We start from the raw sequence: 15,851 nt of genomic DNA on the forward strand, positions 1-15,851 counted from the left end.
ATTGGTTGTGGATGCCGAGTCCGGGATCGCTCCTGCCCAGCACAGGGCTCAGGCCGCCAGTGGGCCGAGGCTCAGGTCCACGTGCTGAGTCAGCCAGATGACCTCGGCACTCTGCTCCCCCTCCTCTAGTGGTCGGATCGGCCCCGCCAGGTTCTTAAAGTCATAGCGCAGCTTGAAGCTAATGTTCACGCTGCCAGTCTCCTCCTGTGGGATGACCTTGATGAAGAAGCCAATCTTGTTGGATTTTCGAAAGGCCACAACGCTGCAATGGAAAAAGTGAGTCACAATATGTTGTCAGTAAACCTTAATGAATCACTGAGCATAGGCCATTCAGCCCCTGTGCCTGTTCTAGCCCTTTGAAAGACTTATCCAACTAGAACAGGTGTGCAACTTGCTCCACAATTCAGTTGGCGCATGGGAAAAGCTCTCTAAATCTATTAATTAAAACTCTGCGGAAGTCAGTGGTAAGTTTCGAGGGTGAGCCGTGCTGTCAGAGGGTCAGTACTGAGGGAGTGCTGCACTGTCAGTGGGTCAGTACTGAGGGAGTGCTGCACTGTCAGAGGGTCAGTACTGAGGGAGAGCTAAACTATCAGAGGGTCAGTACTGAGGGAGTGCTGCACTGTCAGAGGGTCAGTACTGAGGGAGTGCTGCACTGTCAGAGGGTCAGTACTGAGGGAGTGCTGCACTGTCAGAGGGTCAGTACTGAGGGAGTGCTGCATGTCAGAGGGTCAGTACTGAGGGAGTGCTGCACTGTCAGAGGGTCAGTACTGAGGGAGTGCTGCATGTCAGAGGGTCAGTACTGAGGGAGTGCTGCACTGTCAGAGGGTCAGTACTGAGGGAGTGCTGCACTGTCAGAGGGTCAGTACTGAGGGAGTGCTGCACTGTCAGAGGGTCAGTACTGAGGGAGTGCTGCACTGTCAGAGGGTCAGTACTGAGGGAGTGCTGCACTGTCAGAGGGTCAGTACTGAGGGAGCGCGGCACTGTCAGAGGGTCAGTATTGAGGGAGAGCTGCACTGTCAGAGGGTCAGTACTGAGGGAGTGCTGCACTGTCAGAGGGTCAGTACTGAGGGAGAGCTAAACTATCAGAGGGTCAGTACTGAGGGAGTGCTGCACTGTCAGAGGGTCAGTACTGAGGGAATGCTGCACTGTCAGAGGGTCAGTACTGAGGGAGTGCTGCATGTCAGAGGGTCAGTACTGAGGGAGTGCTGCACTGTCAGAGGGTCAGTACTGAGGGAGTGCTGCACTGTCAGAGGGTCAGTACTGAGGGAGAGCTAAACTATCAGAGGGTCAGTACTGAGGGAGTGCTGCACTGTCAGAGGGTCAGTACTGAGGGAGTGCTGCACTGTCAGAGGGTCAGTACTGAGGGAGAGCTAAACTATCAGAGGGTCAGTACTGAGGGAGTGCTGCACTGTCAGAGGGTCAGTACTGAGGGAGCGCTGCACTGTCAGAGGGTCAGTACTGAGGGAGTGCTGCACTGTCAGAGGGTCAGTACTGAGGGAGTGCTGCACTGTCAGAGGGTCAGTACTGAGGGAGTGCTGCACTGTCAGAGGGTCAGTACTGAGGGAGTGCTGCACTGTCAGAGGGTCAGTACTGAGGGAGTGCGGCACTCTCAGAGGGTCAGTATTGAGGGAGAGCTGCACTGTCAGAGGGTCACTACTGAGGGAGTGCTGCACTGTCAGAGGGTCAGTACTGAGGGAGTGCGGCACTGTCAGAGGGTCAGTATTGAGGGAGAGCTGCAATGTCAGAGGGTCAGTACTGAGGGAGTGCTGCACTGTCAGAGGGTCAGTACTGAGCGAGTGCCGCACTGTCAGAGGGTCAGTACTGAGGGAGTGCTGCACTGTAAGACGGTCAGTACTGAGTGAGTGCTGCACTGTCAGAGGGCCAGTACTGAGGGAGTGCTGCACTGTCAGAGGGTCAGTACTGAGGGAATGCTGCCCTGTCAGAGGGTCAGTACTGAGGGAGTGCTGCACTGTCAGAGGGTCAGTACTGAGGGAATGCTGCCCTGTCAGAGGGTCAGTACTGAGGGAGTGCTGCACTGTCAGAGGGTCAGTACTGAGGGAATGCTGCCCTGTCAGAGGGTCAGTACTGAGGGAATGCTGCATTGCCGGAGGGTCGTATTGAGAGAGCTCTGCACCTTCTGAGCCAGTAAATTGTCATTGAAGGGGTTACCAGGTGGGGTGGTGGGAACACCAGCCCCAGAGGGGAGGTACCAGACCACACCCATGCCTTACAAAGCAGCTCTTCCGCTTCGGGGCTGGTTTAGCACACTGGGCTAAATAGCTGGCTTTTAAAGCAGACCAAGGCAGGCCTGCAGCACGGTTCAATTCCCTTACCAGCCTCCCCGAACAGGCGCCGGAATGTGGCGACGAGGGGCTTTTTTAACTTCATTTGAAGCCTACTTGTGACAATAAGCAATTTTCATTTAATTTCAGCTCTCAATGTCTGCAGGGTGAAGGTCCAGTGAGAAAATAACACGGAAGAAAATTCTAACATTCCATGAATCTGGAAAGCAAAACTTTTAAACCCCGAACACGATTCCTCTGTTGTCGCTCAGCAGCCATTTCCATGGTAACGAGGGATTAAGACCGGCAATAACCCTGTTCCAGATAAAGTCAGATCCGACCCCTCAAGCTTGTTCTTTGCTTTGTGAGCCCCATTCATCACTTACTCTGGGTCGTCACGGAAATCCTGCGGTTCAGCCAGCTCGTCATACTCAGCAGCTGCATCCTTCCCGGCCAGGACGATTTCCTTCGAAGGAAGAACAACCTGGAACAGAGACATAGCGGAGTGGGTGACAGCACTCGCCATTCACGGGGTGCTAGAGCGAGGGGGGGGGGGGGGGGGAAGGGGTGTTCCAGGAGGGGGGCTGTGCTCGTGTGTGCACTCTAGGAGAGGGGGTTTTCCAGGAAAGGGGGGGGGGGGTTGGGAAAGCCCGGTGATAACATCAGATTGAGTTGAGGGAACATTCCGAGTTAGAGACAAGAATCTGAGGAGGACGAGGAGAATGGCAGCCGTGAAGAGATGCTCTGTGCAGCAGAGGGAGCCCCATGTCTGAGTGTCAGAGAAGCAAAGGGAACCCTGATGATCAAGGGGTCGAGGGAGTGTGGGAAGTTGTTGAAGCTGGTGATTCCGATGCGAGGGTCGGATAAGGCCACCAGGACAGCAAAGGAAGCCGGTTGAGTTTGGAGAAGCTGGGTTGTGGCAGGGTGAATGTCGACTGAGGCTGTGGCGATTGGGGCGAGTAGAAGCTGCACAGGGTTGGGACAATGACCTGGAGCAGCCGACAGGCGGTGAAGAATGCTGTCAACATTAAACTGGAACATTTGGGCCAATTCAGGTCCAGGAAAGTTTGTTACCATTGGCTTCGATTGGTTTCAATCTCATGTAAGCAAGGGAGCCCCAAAGCCACCACTGCAAGCAAAGCTGGACAGAAATAGAGAAACGCATTTCACAACCGATGGGGAGTTATGGGAATAAAGCTCCCCCCTCCCCTTTTGACCGGAGTTACCTTTGCTGTGCTGTGCACATCGTCAGGGTCTGCCTCTTCACAGGGCAGGAGAGTCACGTGTGTGAGGTTCTCCACAGGGTTAGTCAGTGTCAGAAGCACCTGGCTCTCCTGCAGACAGATCGACAAGAATATAACACATCAAAGCCCACTCCTCATTCCGACTGACAACAAACCCCACCCCCTCCCTCCTCGCCACCCCCTCCCTCCTCGCCACCCCTCGTCTCCTCCCAACAGGTTTCCCCCTCACAGGCTCAAACCTCCGCCTGACCAGGAGAGAAACTGGTTGGCTTCTCCCTCAGGACTCCAGCTGACCACCGGCCACAGCAGCAAAACTGATCAATTGTGGATTAAAACAGTGACCGAGATAAATACATTTCAGAGAAACATCCAGAAAATAGCTATTCAAATTTGAGTCAATAAATCTCCTCTGATAATTGATGGAAATTACAGGATAATTCAATGATTTAGAGCAGATAACTCAGAGTTCATCCAAAGGCGTTTGAAAATTTGAATAAATTGAAAAAATATCAGGGGCGGCATTCTCCCCTACCCGGCTGGGCGGGGGGTCCCGGCGTAGGGGAGTGGCGCCAACCACTCCGGCGTCGGGGCCTCCCCAAAGGTGCGGAATTCTCCACAAAACCGCCCAAACCGGCTTCAACGGTCCTTAACCGGCCCACCGCCCGGGCGCCGGGGCTGGCCGAAAGGCCTTGGCGCTGTTCGTGCATGGCGCCGGTGGTGACGTCAGTGGCAGCTGGGGGGATTCTCGTTGCCGCCTACCTCGCCAGGTGGAGGCGTTGAGCGCAGCGGAAGAGAGAGTGCCCCCACGGCACTGGCCCCCACCGATCTGTGGGCCCCGATCACAGGCCTGGCCACTTGGGGTCCGATCGCCCCGCGCCGCCCCCAGGACCATGGGGGCCCGCTCACGCTGCCGATCCCGCCGCCACCAGAGGTGGTTCAAACCTCGGCGGCGGGAGAGGCCTGACAGTGGCGGGACTTCGGCCCATCGCAGGCCGGAGAATCGCCACAGGGGGCTCGCCGGGTGGTGGAGAATCTCTGCCACGGCGGGGGCGGGATTTTCGCCGGCCCCGGGCGATTCTCCGACCCTGCGGGGGGTCGGAGAATTTCGCCCCAGGAGTGGGTTTCACAAAGATTTGCACTTTGTGACCGAACAGGAATTAAAAGTACAGGTTAGTAAAATAGCTAATTAGACAGTACAGTGCTTGCCTTCATGAAGCGTAGGTTGGGAATCGACAAAATTCGGACCTCTGGAATATAGTTCCTGTGAAAATAAAAACAAATTGGAAAAGGCTGAGTTTCAAAGGGTTTAAATGGAGACATCAGTTTAACAGTTCCTGAGCTTTGGCCTTTGACTGGCAGCTTCTTCTCATCACAGAATCCCTACAGTGCAGGAGGCCATTCAGCCCATCGAGTCTCTGCCGACCCTTCGAAGGAGCTTCCTAACTAGGCCCAATCCACGCTCTGGCTCTGTATCCCCACCCAACCTTTGGACACGAAGGTCAATTGATCATGGACAATCCACCTAACCTGTGGGTCTGTGGGAGGAAACCGGAGCACCCGGACGAAACCCATGCAGACATAGGGAGAACGTGCAGACTCCACACAGGGTGACCCAAAGCCAGAATTGAACCCTGGTCCTTGGCGCTGTGATGCTGCAGTGCTAACCACTGTGCCACATGTAGAAAATGCAATGGATATCCAGATTGCAAATTTATAAAACACAGAACCCTCAATCTTACAACTCTCCCCAAAATGCATATTCAGGTAGACTGAACATTTTACTGTGCCTTTCTTAACCCGAGGAGAGATACCCCAACATGCTTTACAGCCAACAACAACTTTTGTAGTGTCGTCACTGTCGTCACGTAGGAAATGGGAGAGCCGATTTGTGCACAGCAAGCTCCCACAACCAGCAATCTGAAAATAAACCAATAGTTTGTTTTCTGAGATGCAGATTGAGTGATAAATATTAACCCAAGAAGCAGACTGACACTCCCGTCCTTCCCAATGTCGTGCCATAGGGCCTGGATTTAACATCTCATCCACAAGGTGGATTACGCTGATTCAAACATTCAAATCTGGTATAAACTGGACCCTGAACAACGACGAATGTTTAGTGTTTAAAGCGAAATCCCTCACACGCCTGCTGCGGCGGCGCAGCAGCCCTCGCGCACGCCTGCTGGGGCGGTGCAGCAGCCCTCGCGCATGCCTGCTGGGACGGTGCAGCAGCAGCAGCCCTCGTACGGCTGCTGGGTCGGTGCAGCAGCCCTCGCGCACGCCTGCTGCGGCGGTGCAGTAGCCCTCGCACAGCTGCTGGGACCCTGCAGTAGATGCAGCAGCCCCCGCACGGCTGCTGGGACCCTGCAGTAGATGCAGCAGCCCTCGCACGGCTGCTGGGACGGTGCAGCAGCAGCAGCCCTCGTACGGCTGCTGGGACGGTGCAGTAGCCCTCGCACAGCTGCTGGGACCCTGCAGTAGATGCAGCAGCCCTCGCACGGCTGCTGGGACCCTGCAGTAGATGCAGCAGCCCTCGCACGGCTGCTGGGACCCTGCAGTAGATGCAGCAGCCCTCGCACGGCTGCTGGGACCCTGCAGTAGATGCAGCAGCCCTCGCACGGCTGCTGGGACCCTGCAGTAGATGCAGCAGCCCTCGCACGGCTGCTGGGACCCTGCAGTAGATGCAGCAGCCCTCGCACGGCTGCTGGGACGGTGCTGCAGCAGCCCCCACGTGACTGCTGGGACCCTCCAGCAACAGCACCCAGAGGGATAATAAAAGGGAGCAGGAAATAAGCAGTGCCCCTGGTACTTCACCTCCTCAATGTGATGCTGGCACCTGCAGTAGAAATGATTAGAAGGCGCTTACTTTGCACAAAACAATTTTTTGAATGCAAGGGGCAGGTCCCTGGTAACACACTGTGGCAACTGCTGCAAGGGAAGGAGACGGAAGCTGTCCAGGTCAATGTGCTGGTCTCCCAGACATTCAGCAATGTAATTCCATCACCCTCTTGTGAGCTCCATCCTCGAACATTAGTAACATGAGTAAGTTCAGATGGTGACTTAATCCATGCCTAAATTTTCATACTGTCCAATGATATGCCAATTGTCCTTTTCCTGGTCCATTAACTCAGTCACTCGACCCTCGAGAGGTTCACCTGCCTTTTGGGGAAAAACAATAAACCCTCTGTTATCCTGAACAACACTCTCTGACAGACAGCATTGTGTTTTTTCTCCTTCCCTTGTGGTTAGGATGTTTCTGGCAGACTCAAAGTGTAAGGATGAACTGTTACAGCACGATCGGCCTCCGCAGTCTGCGCAGCCAAAGTACTGCATCCCCTCAGGAAAAGACGATTGGCGTAAACAGGACACAGCACTCTCTGCTGCTCTCAACACGCTGGAAATGTGGAAACATTACGTGTGAGAGAGTGATGGATCACAGGAACCCTGCGCAGATTATTAATACAGCACTACACTGGGACGGTCAGCACGGTGCGCCAACATACTTGCAGCTGATTATTACATCCAGGGAAGGTTAGAAGTGATATTGTACGCTCGGGAGGGATAATAAAAAGGAACAGGAAATAAGCAGTGCCCCTGGTACTTCACCTCCTCAATGTGATGCTGGCACCTGCAGTAGAAGTGATTAGAAGGCGCTTACTTTGCACAAAATGATTTTTTGAATGTGAGGGGCAGGTCCCTGGTAACACACTGTGGCAACTGCTGCAAGGGAAGGAGACGGAAGCTGCCCAGCCCAATGTGCTGGTCTCCCAGACATTCGGCAATGTAATTCCATCACTCTCTCGTGAGCTCCATCCTCGAACATTTGTTACACAAGTCAAGCTTAACAATGCCGATCGGACACAACTGCATTTATAAATATTTAGCTTCAATGGAATGTATTCATATTAAAAGGCACCACTACCAATGAAAATACAGATGTGCGAGTCAGTGTTCCCTGGAACACATCTGGAGTATTGTGTTTAGTATTGATTCCTTATTTAAGGAAGGAGATAAATGCATTGGAAGAAGTTTAGGTTTATAGACTAATACCTGGAATAGGCAGGTTGTCTTGAGGGAAGGTTGGAGGTTAGGCTTGTATCCGCTGGAGTTTAGAAGAGTAAGAGGCAACTTGATCAAAACCTTTAAGATCCTGAGGGGTATTGACAGGGTGGATGTGGAGAGGATGTTTCCTTTCGTGGGAGAATCTAGAATGAGGGATCACTTTTAAAGACAGATGAAGAGAAATGGTTTCTCTCAGAGGGCGGTGACTCTCTGGAACACTTTCTCAATAGGCAGTGGAAGCAGAATCTGAATATTTTTAAGATGTGGAGATGCCGGGGGTGGACTGGGGTGAGCACAGTAAGAAGTCGTACAACACCAGGTTAAAGTTCAACATATTTGTTTCAAACACTAGCTTTCGGCGCACTGCTCCTTCCTCAGGTGAATCCTCAGAATATTAAAGGCAGAGCTGGATAGATTCTGGATTAACAAGGGGGTGAAAGGTTATCAGAGATAGGCAGGAATGCGGGATTGAAGTTACAATCAGGTGAGCAGTGATCTTAGCGAATGGTGAAGCAGGCTCAAGGGGCCGAGTGGCCTACTCCTGCTCCTTGTTCATATGCTGGCCTGTCCTTGAAGATTAGACGGTAAACTCTAAATGTGCTGGCTGAAAAGGTGGTGGAAGCAGATCCAATCGTTAACTTTCAAAATCGAATTTGTTACATTGCTGAATCCGGACTCTGATTCTGATGAAGAGTACATTGCCACAGCTTCACACACAGCCTTTTCTCAGGGTACTGTGACAAACGTTGAACTTTACAAGACGGTAAAATGTCTCTGTTATCTTGAGGTAAAACAGTGTCCAGGACAGCAAGGATGATGATCATACTGACTCTCAGAGAAACCCATATGATCCAAACTGAACCCTATTAAAAACTCAAGTGGCAGCTTTCGCACCTTGACATAGGGACAGCTGATTTTGAGTCACAGAGATACATAATTTACTGCTGTGAGGGAGCAGCAACTGTGGTGAAGAGCAGGGTGACCTGTTCTTGTGTTAACCAAACAGAATGTTTGTAAAAGTGGTTTTCTGTTCCAAAGGAAGGGAACAGGACGGCCAGCACTTTGGGATTTAAGGAACAACGAGTCATTGAAGTGGGTCTGCCTGGTGGAAGTGTCCTCGAGAATACTCACTCAGAGTGGAATGATTCTCGAAGAACACCAGAAAATTCAACTGGTATGGAAGGAAGAGGTGAGCCTGCTAGAAGTTGAGAGTGCCCTGAGACTTAATCCTGCACTGCTGCTCATCAGCCAGAAACATAGCATAACATAAAAACTTGTCGCACAGCATATTTTGATTTAATTACCGTATATACTCGCGTATCATGCGATCTCGCGTATCATGCGACCCCTAAATTTTCGTCCCCAAAACATGATTTTATGCTATTTCTCATGTATCATGCGAGTCACTTTTTTGGAAATTAATGTCCAAACTAAAACTTCCAAATGGTATCACTGTCTGTGGATTCTGCAGAGTGGATTCTGTTGTGAAAGCTGTTCGCGAATCGAACAGCTTTCCAGCTGGCTTGACTAGCGTCGTTCTGCCACTTGACGTTTCCATTCATAAAAACGGCAAGTAAAACACCCGCGAATTCTGTATCGGAAAAAGACGGCCATGTATTGAATAAACTACCCATATGATCAGGAATACTACTCTTCAGACTTTGACCACAGCATTCTGATGGGAAGATGTTCAGCCACTTGACGTTTCCATTCATGTTTTTATGAATGGAAACGTCAAGTGGCTGAACATCTTCCCATCAGAAAAAACAGCAAGTAAAACACCCGCGAATTTTGTATCTCACGTAACATGCGACCCCCCCAAATTTAGGTTACAATTTAGGTCTTCAAAAGTCGCATGATACGCGAGTATATACGGTAGTAAATTAAAAAGTACTTCTCCTTCAAGTTTTAAAAATAGGAAAAGCTGGAAAAACTCAACAGGTATGGCAGCATCTGTGGAGAGAACAGAGCTAACATTGAGTCTGGATGACTTTTCATCAGAGTTGAGAAAACTGGAAATAGGATGGAGATTTGTATTGTAGTGGGGGGTGGGGGGGGATGTAAATGGTGGTGATCATGGCAAAGGAAGGTGTGATGGTGGCACATTAAGAGATCAGTGCGCGTTAATGGCAGAACAAAGGTATGCAGTGTGTCGAAGGATTACCTGGAACGGAACAGATGACCCTAGCGGGGTGAGAGAGAGAGAGAGAGACATAGGTAGGGGGCGGGGGGGGGGGGAGCGAGAGAGGGGGCGGGGGGGCCGAGAGAGGGGGCGGGGGGGGCCGAGAGAGGGGGCGGGGGGGGCGCCGAGAGAGGGGGCGGGGGGGGGCCGAGAGAGGGGGCGGGGGGGGGCCGAGAGAGGGGGCGGGGGGGGGGCCGAGAGGGGGGGCGGGGGGGCCGAGAGAGGGGGGGGGGGGGGGGGCCGAGAGAGGGGGCGGGGGGGGGCCCGAGAGAGGGGGCGGGGGGGCCGAGAGAGGGGGAGGGGGGCCGAGAGAGGGGGCGGGGGGGCCGAGAGAGGGGGCGGGGGGGCCGAGAGAGGGGGCGGGGGGGCCGAGAGAGGGGGCGGGGGGGCCGAGAGAGGGGGCGGGGGGGCCGAGAGAGGGGGCGGGGGGCCGAGAGAGGGCGGGGGGGCCGAGAGAGGGGGCGGGGGGGGGCCGAGAGAGGGGGCGGGGGGGCCAAGAGAGGGGGCGGGGGGGGCCGAGAGAGGGGGCGGGGGGGGCCGAGAGAGGGGGCGGGGGGGGCGAGAGAGGGGGCGGGGTGCCGAGAGAGGGGGCGGGGGGGCCGAGAGAGGGGGCGGGGGGGCCGAGAGAGGGGGCGGGGGGGCCGGGAGAGGGGGCGGGGGGGCCGAGAGAGGGGGCGGAGGGGCCGAGAGGAGGCGGAGGTGCCGAGACAGAGGGGGGGAGAGAGAGAGAAACAGAGAGAGAGAGACAAAGAGAGACAGAGAGAGACACAGAGAGAGACACAGAGAGAGACACAGAGAGAGACAGAGAGAGAGACAGAGAGAGAGAGAGAGAGACACAGAGAGAGACACAGAGAGAGACACAGAGAGAGACACAGAGAGAGACACAGAGAGAGACACAGAGAGAGACACAGAGAGAGACACAGAGAGAGACACAGAGAGAGACACAGAGAGAGACACAGAGAGAGACACAGAGAGAGAGACAGAGAGAGAGACAGAGAGACAGAGAGAGACACAGAGAGAGACACAGAGAGAGACACAGAGAGAGAGACACACAGAGAGACAGACACACAGAGAGACACACAGAGAGACACACAGAGAGACACACAGAGACACACAGAGACACACAGAGACACACAGAGAGACACAGAGAGACACACAGAGAGACACACAGAGAGACACACAGAGAGACACACAGAGAGACACACAGAGAGACACACAGAGAGACACAGAGAGAGACACAGAGAGAGACACACAGAGAGAGACACAGAGAGAGACACAGAGAGAGACAGAGAGAGAGACAGAGAGAGAGACACACAGAGAGAGAGACACAGAGAGAGACACAGAGAGAGAGAGAGACACAGAGAGAGAGAGAGACACAGAGAGAGAGACACAGAGAGAGAGACACAGAGACAGAGAGAGACACAGAGACAGAGAGAGAGAGAGACAGAGAGAGAGAGAGACAGACACAGAGAGAGACAGACACAGAGAGAGACAGACACAGAGAGAGACAGACACAGAGAGAGACAGACACAGAGAGAGACAGACACAGAGAGAGACAGACACAGAGAGAGACAGACACAGAGAGAGACAGACACAGAGAGAGACAGACACAGAGAGAGACAGACACAGAGAGAGACAGACACAGAGAGAGACAGACACAGAGAGAGACAGACAGAGAGAGAGACAGACAGAGAGAGAGACAGACACAGAGAGAGACAGACACAGAGAGAGACAGACACAGAGAGAGACAGACACAGAGAGAGACAGACACAGAGAGTGACAGACACAGAGAGTGACAGACACAGAGAGTGACAGACACAGAGAGTGACAGACACAGAGAGAGACAGACACAGAGAGAGACAGACACAGAGAGAGACAGACACAGAGAGAGACAGACACAGAGAGAGACAGACACAGAGAGAGACAGACACAGAGAGAGACAGACACAGAGAGAGACAGACACAGAGAGAGACAGACACAGAGAGAGACAGACACAGAGAGAGACAGACACAGAGAGAGACAGACACAGAGAGAGACAGACACAGAGAGAGACAGACACAGAGAGAGACAGACACAGAGAGAGACAGACACAGAGAGAGACAGACACAGAGAGAGACAGACACAGAGAGAGACAGACAGCGGGAGATGGTGGTCAGGGGAAAACAAGGTGGAAATTGGAATGAAAAAGGGGATGGTGTTAATGTTTTAGTTGCCTGTTGAGTTGCCTTTGACCCATGTTGTTTTTGTTTGTCACATTAAAGAGCTTGTCCTTTAGCTCTTGCCGGCTTCTGGAAATTAATCTATTTCTAAGTTACTGATCTCCATGAGGATTGTAACAACACTCACTAGCCTAGCCTGCAAATCAAGCAGTCCCTTTTTAATGCCTGTACTACATTTTGCTGGGCTCATTTATTACATATCAACATATCTCCAGCAGTTCCATGCACTTGAAACACTCAGTCAAACTCAGAGCGACACGGTAGCACAGTGGTTAGCACTGTTGCTTCATAACGCCAGGGTCTCAGGTTCGATTCCCGGCATTTCAATTGGATTCCCTCTTCTAAATTCCAGTGAATACAAACCCAGTCGTCCCAATCTCGCGACAATCCTGCCATCGTCTGGTGCACTCAAGCAAGTATATCCTTTCTTAGGTAAGGAGACCAAACGGCACACAACACTTCAGATGTGATCTCACCAAGGCTCTGCTTAAGTCATTTTACAATGAAGGCCAACATACCATTTGCCTTCCTAACCTCTTGCTGTACCTGCATGCTTGTTTCCAGTATCTGGTGTACCAGGACACCTAGGTCCCTTTGTACGTCAACATTTCCCAATTATTCACCATTTAAATAATACTCGGCCGTTCTGTTTCTCCATCCAAAGTGGATAACTTCACATTTATCCATGTTATACTGCATCTGCCAAGTATTTGCTCACTTACTCAACTTGTCTAAATCGCCTTGGAGCCTCTTAACATCTTTCTCACCACTCACCTTCCCAGCAAGTTTCATGTCATCAACAAACTTGGAAATATTACTTTTTCCAAATGTCTCATTTCTATGACTGTGTTTCAATAGCCACTTGCACTAATGCATACCACATTCTCAAAGTCAGCAGCAAAGAATTCCCATCAAACTCCCCGTGTTAGATTTAGTTTTAGCCGTCTTGCCTCAGAACGTCGTAGGTTCAAGTCACACTGCAGAAATTCGAGCACAGGATCCAGGCTGAGGTGGGTGCTGCAACGACGGAAGTGTTGTCTTCCGGACGGGATATTAAACTGAGCCCCCATCTGCCCTCTTGGGTAAAGGTTTCAATGGGAACTGCACAAACTGTCAGTTCTCTGGATGTCTGAGTCAATATCCCCTCCTTAACAGAACCAGAAAGAGATATAAACTGGTCATTTAACTCATTGCTACTGATGGGATCTTGCTGTATGCAAACTGCAAGGTGCCAGCCACTGATTGTGATGTCCTGTGAACACCTGGAGAACAAATACAAGTACAAAGTTGTTTGCTAAGCTTACAAATGAATCATAAATTAACCCATCCTGTTATCAGCTCACCAACCAGTGGAAACAATCTTGCACTGTCAACCCTCTCAATCCTTCTGACGGGAACTCCTCCTCTAATCTTCCCCATTCACTCCGGTTTTTCTCCCCAAGTAGTTCACTCCGATGCACATTCGCGGCGAATCCACATTGTGCTTGTTCCATAGCTCCAATATCCTTTCTGTACTGTAAAGGTATGTCCAAAATTGCACACAACACTCCCAACAGCAGTCAAGCCAATGCCATGTTGGTGAATCAGCCTTGTGAAGTGACACCAACACAGATCTGCGAGATCTTAGGGTCGCAGTATTAAGCATCTTGCACCCACTGCCACACTGGGCTGAGGCCTCCTTGTCCTGCAAAGAAGGTTTATTCCAGAGTTTAGCAGCAGTAGCAATACAAAATCGCTGCTACAATGTAGTATTTACAGGTTCAAAGCGAAACAGCCAGTGTAACAGCCGAGGATACTGAAAACCAAACGCAATTACAATTCTGACTTGTCTGTAAAGGCCACTGCCACGCTCGAGAACATTGACGTGTGATTGTAAAGACTCATGGCAATAAAAGCCACAGGCTAACAGAGGTTGAACACTATATATAGAGTGCTCTGACTGACTCCAGGTCAATAAACCCAGGGCTCAGTTCAAGTCTGCAACATTTTTGGCTTTCAAATGGATTCAAACAAAAAGGTGAGACTGGAATGGGGGGGAAGCACGTGAACTGGGCAGCACGGTAGCATTGTGGATAGCACAAATGCTTCACAGCTCCAGGGTCCCAGGTTCGGATCCCGGCTTAAGTCACTGTCTGTGTGGAGTCTGCACATTCTCCCCGTGTCTGCGTGGGTTTCCTCCGGGTGCTCCGGTTTTTTCCCACAGTCCAAAGATGTGCAGATTAGGTGGATTGGCCGTGGTAAATTGCCCTCAGGGTCCAAATTGCCCTTGGTGTTAGGTGGGGTTACTGGGTTATGGGGATAGGGTGGAGGTATGGGCTTGGGTAGGGAGCTCTTTCCAAGAGCCGGTGCAGACTCGATGGTCCGAATGGCCTCCTTCTGCACTGCAAATTCTATGAAATAAGCTGAAGTCACCAATTTCTGGTTAGAATTGCGAGTGATGCGAACGAAGGGTTACATTCACGGAGCTGGACCCTGACCTCTTGCTTGGAGTAGTGTGATTCCAGACCACGGGGCTGGTTTAGCACAGGGCTAAAGAGCTGGCTTTTAAAGCAGACCAAGGCAGGCCAGCAGCACGGTTCAATTTCCCTACCGGCCTCTCCGAACAGGCACCGGAATGTGGCGACTAGGGGCTTTATACAGTAACTTCATTTGAAGCCTACTTGTGACAATAAGCGATCTTCATTTTTTTTTCCATTTCATGCAGTCTTGTGTGACTTGGGTCGCGCACTGCGAGTGACCCAACTCTGGGTGCTACATGCAGCCTAGTTTTTACAAAGTGCTCAGTAGGCTGTCCCACTCATGGTCAATTTGCAAACCGTCTTAAATGTCGAGAAATCGTAACAGTACTAACGGATATCGTGGAGCTGCTGCTAGGGTGTAAAAAACGTTAAGTTCATTCTTTCAAAAAAAGGTGCAAAAAATCTTTCAAAGTGCTGAGGTCCCACACTTCCTTACACTATCCAGATGGCCCTGAGCTGTCCAAATGACAGGAAGAAAGTGTAAAAAGGAGACCAACAGGTTTCCTGCAGACTTGCGGTTTATAGCTTACCAAATTAGTTTTTAATCAAACCCGACAGGACTCCAAGCAAGCCATCAAAATATGGATCTCGGAGAAGCAATTTCCACCTGTAGAAACTTTCAGATGTGTTTTTAAAATCTCCAAAGGTTTAAATACTTGGCCTTGCTGATCTATACCCTGGCCTCAGTTCAGGGAATGGATTGGCGTCTCTCTTAAAAACAAGTATACTTCCAGAGTTGCTGCGATGGAAGTCACGCAATCATTGACCAAACCAAACTGCCTCCACTCATTCAGCATTTGCAAGGAAACCATTTCCTTGTTTCTCCAACGGAAGCTGGCATTCCCATAGTGGGTTAACTGCAGGGTAAAACCCAACTGCAAGAGGCTTCTCTGTCCTGTGAGTGCAGACAAGATACCCCAAAACTGCAATGGGACTTAAAACTGATGGTGTCTCAGGAAAAAAAAATCCTAATTGCCTTTGTTCTGTTTCACACTGGGATAGGAAGGGCTGGCGCTGCACACCATAACTGAGATATTCTTACAATCTCTCATTAATCTCTCGTTATGGTATACAACTCTGGCAGAATAATGCATCCTAGTCCCCTAAACCCTGCACCTGCGGAGTGTTCCTTTAAGCTGGGAAGCCCTTTGCTAAAACAGATGCACATTGCCATGATATCCAGTATGTTGATACAGCAAGGAGATTGTCACCTGCCTCATGCCAAATGTTTGCGGGAAGTGGTGATAAGACCATAAGACATAGGAGCAGAATTAGGTCACTTGGCCCATCGAGTCTGCTCCGCCATTCAATCACGGCTGATATTTTCTCATCCCCATTCTCCTGCC

The 15,851-nt window shown here is 51.4% G+C and overlaps 1 protein-coding gene across 2 annotated transcripts in view; it reads right to left on the reverse strand.

Moving 5' to 3' along the window:
- Positions 1-6: 6 nt before the first annotated feature.
- dctn4 (dynactin 4) overlaps positions 7-15,851 on the reverse strand; it is a 37,437-nt gene continuing 21,592 nt past the window's right edge. For both annotated transcript variants that reach the window (XM_038796244.1, XM_038796243.1), the window contains 4 exons: positions 4,733-4,787; positions 3,509-3,616; positions 2,669-2,766; positions 7-262 (listed from right to left, as the gene is read on the reverse strand). In XM_038796244.1, the coding sequence (XP_038652172.1) occupies positions 49-262; positions 2,669-2,766; positions 3,509-3,616; positions 4,733-4,787 (475 nt within the window). In that variant the 3' untranslated portion in view covers positions 7-48. The remainder of the gene's footprint in view (positions 263-2,668; positions 2,767-3,508; positions 3,617-4,732; positions 4,788-15,851) is intronic.

This window comes from Scyliorhinus canicula, chromosome 4, assembly GCF_902713615.1.
Source record: "Scyliorhinus canicula chromosome 4, sScyCan1.1, whole genome shotgun sequence".
Classification (NCBI taxonomy): Eukaryota; Metazoa; Chordata; class Chondrichthyes; order Carcharhiniformes; family Scyliorhinidae; genus Scyliorhinus; species Scyliorhinus canicula.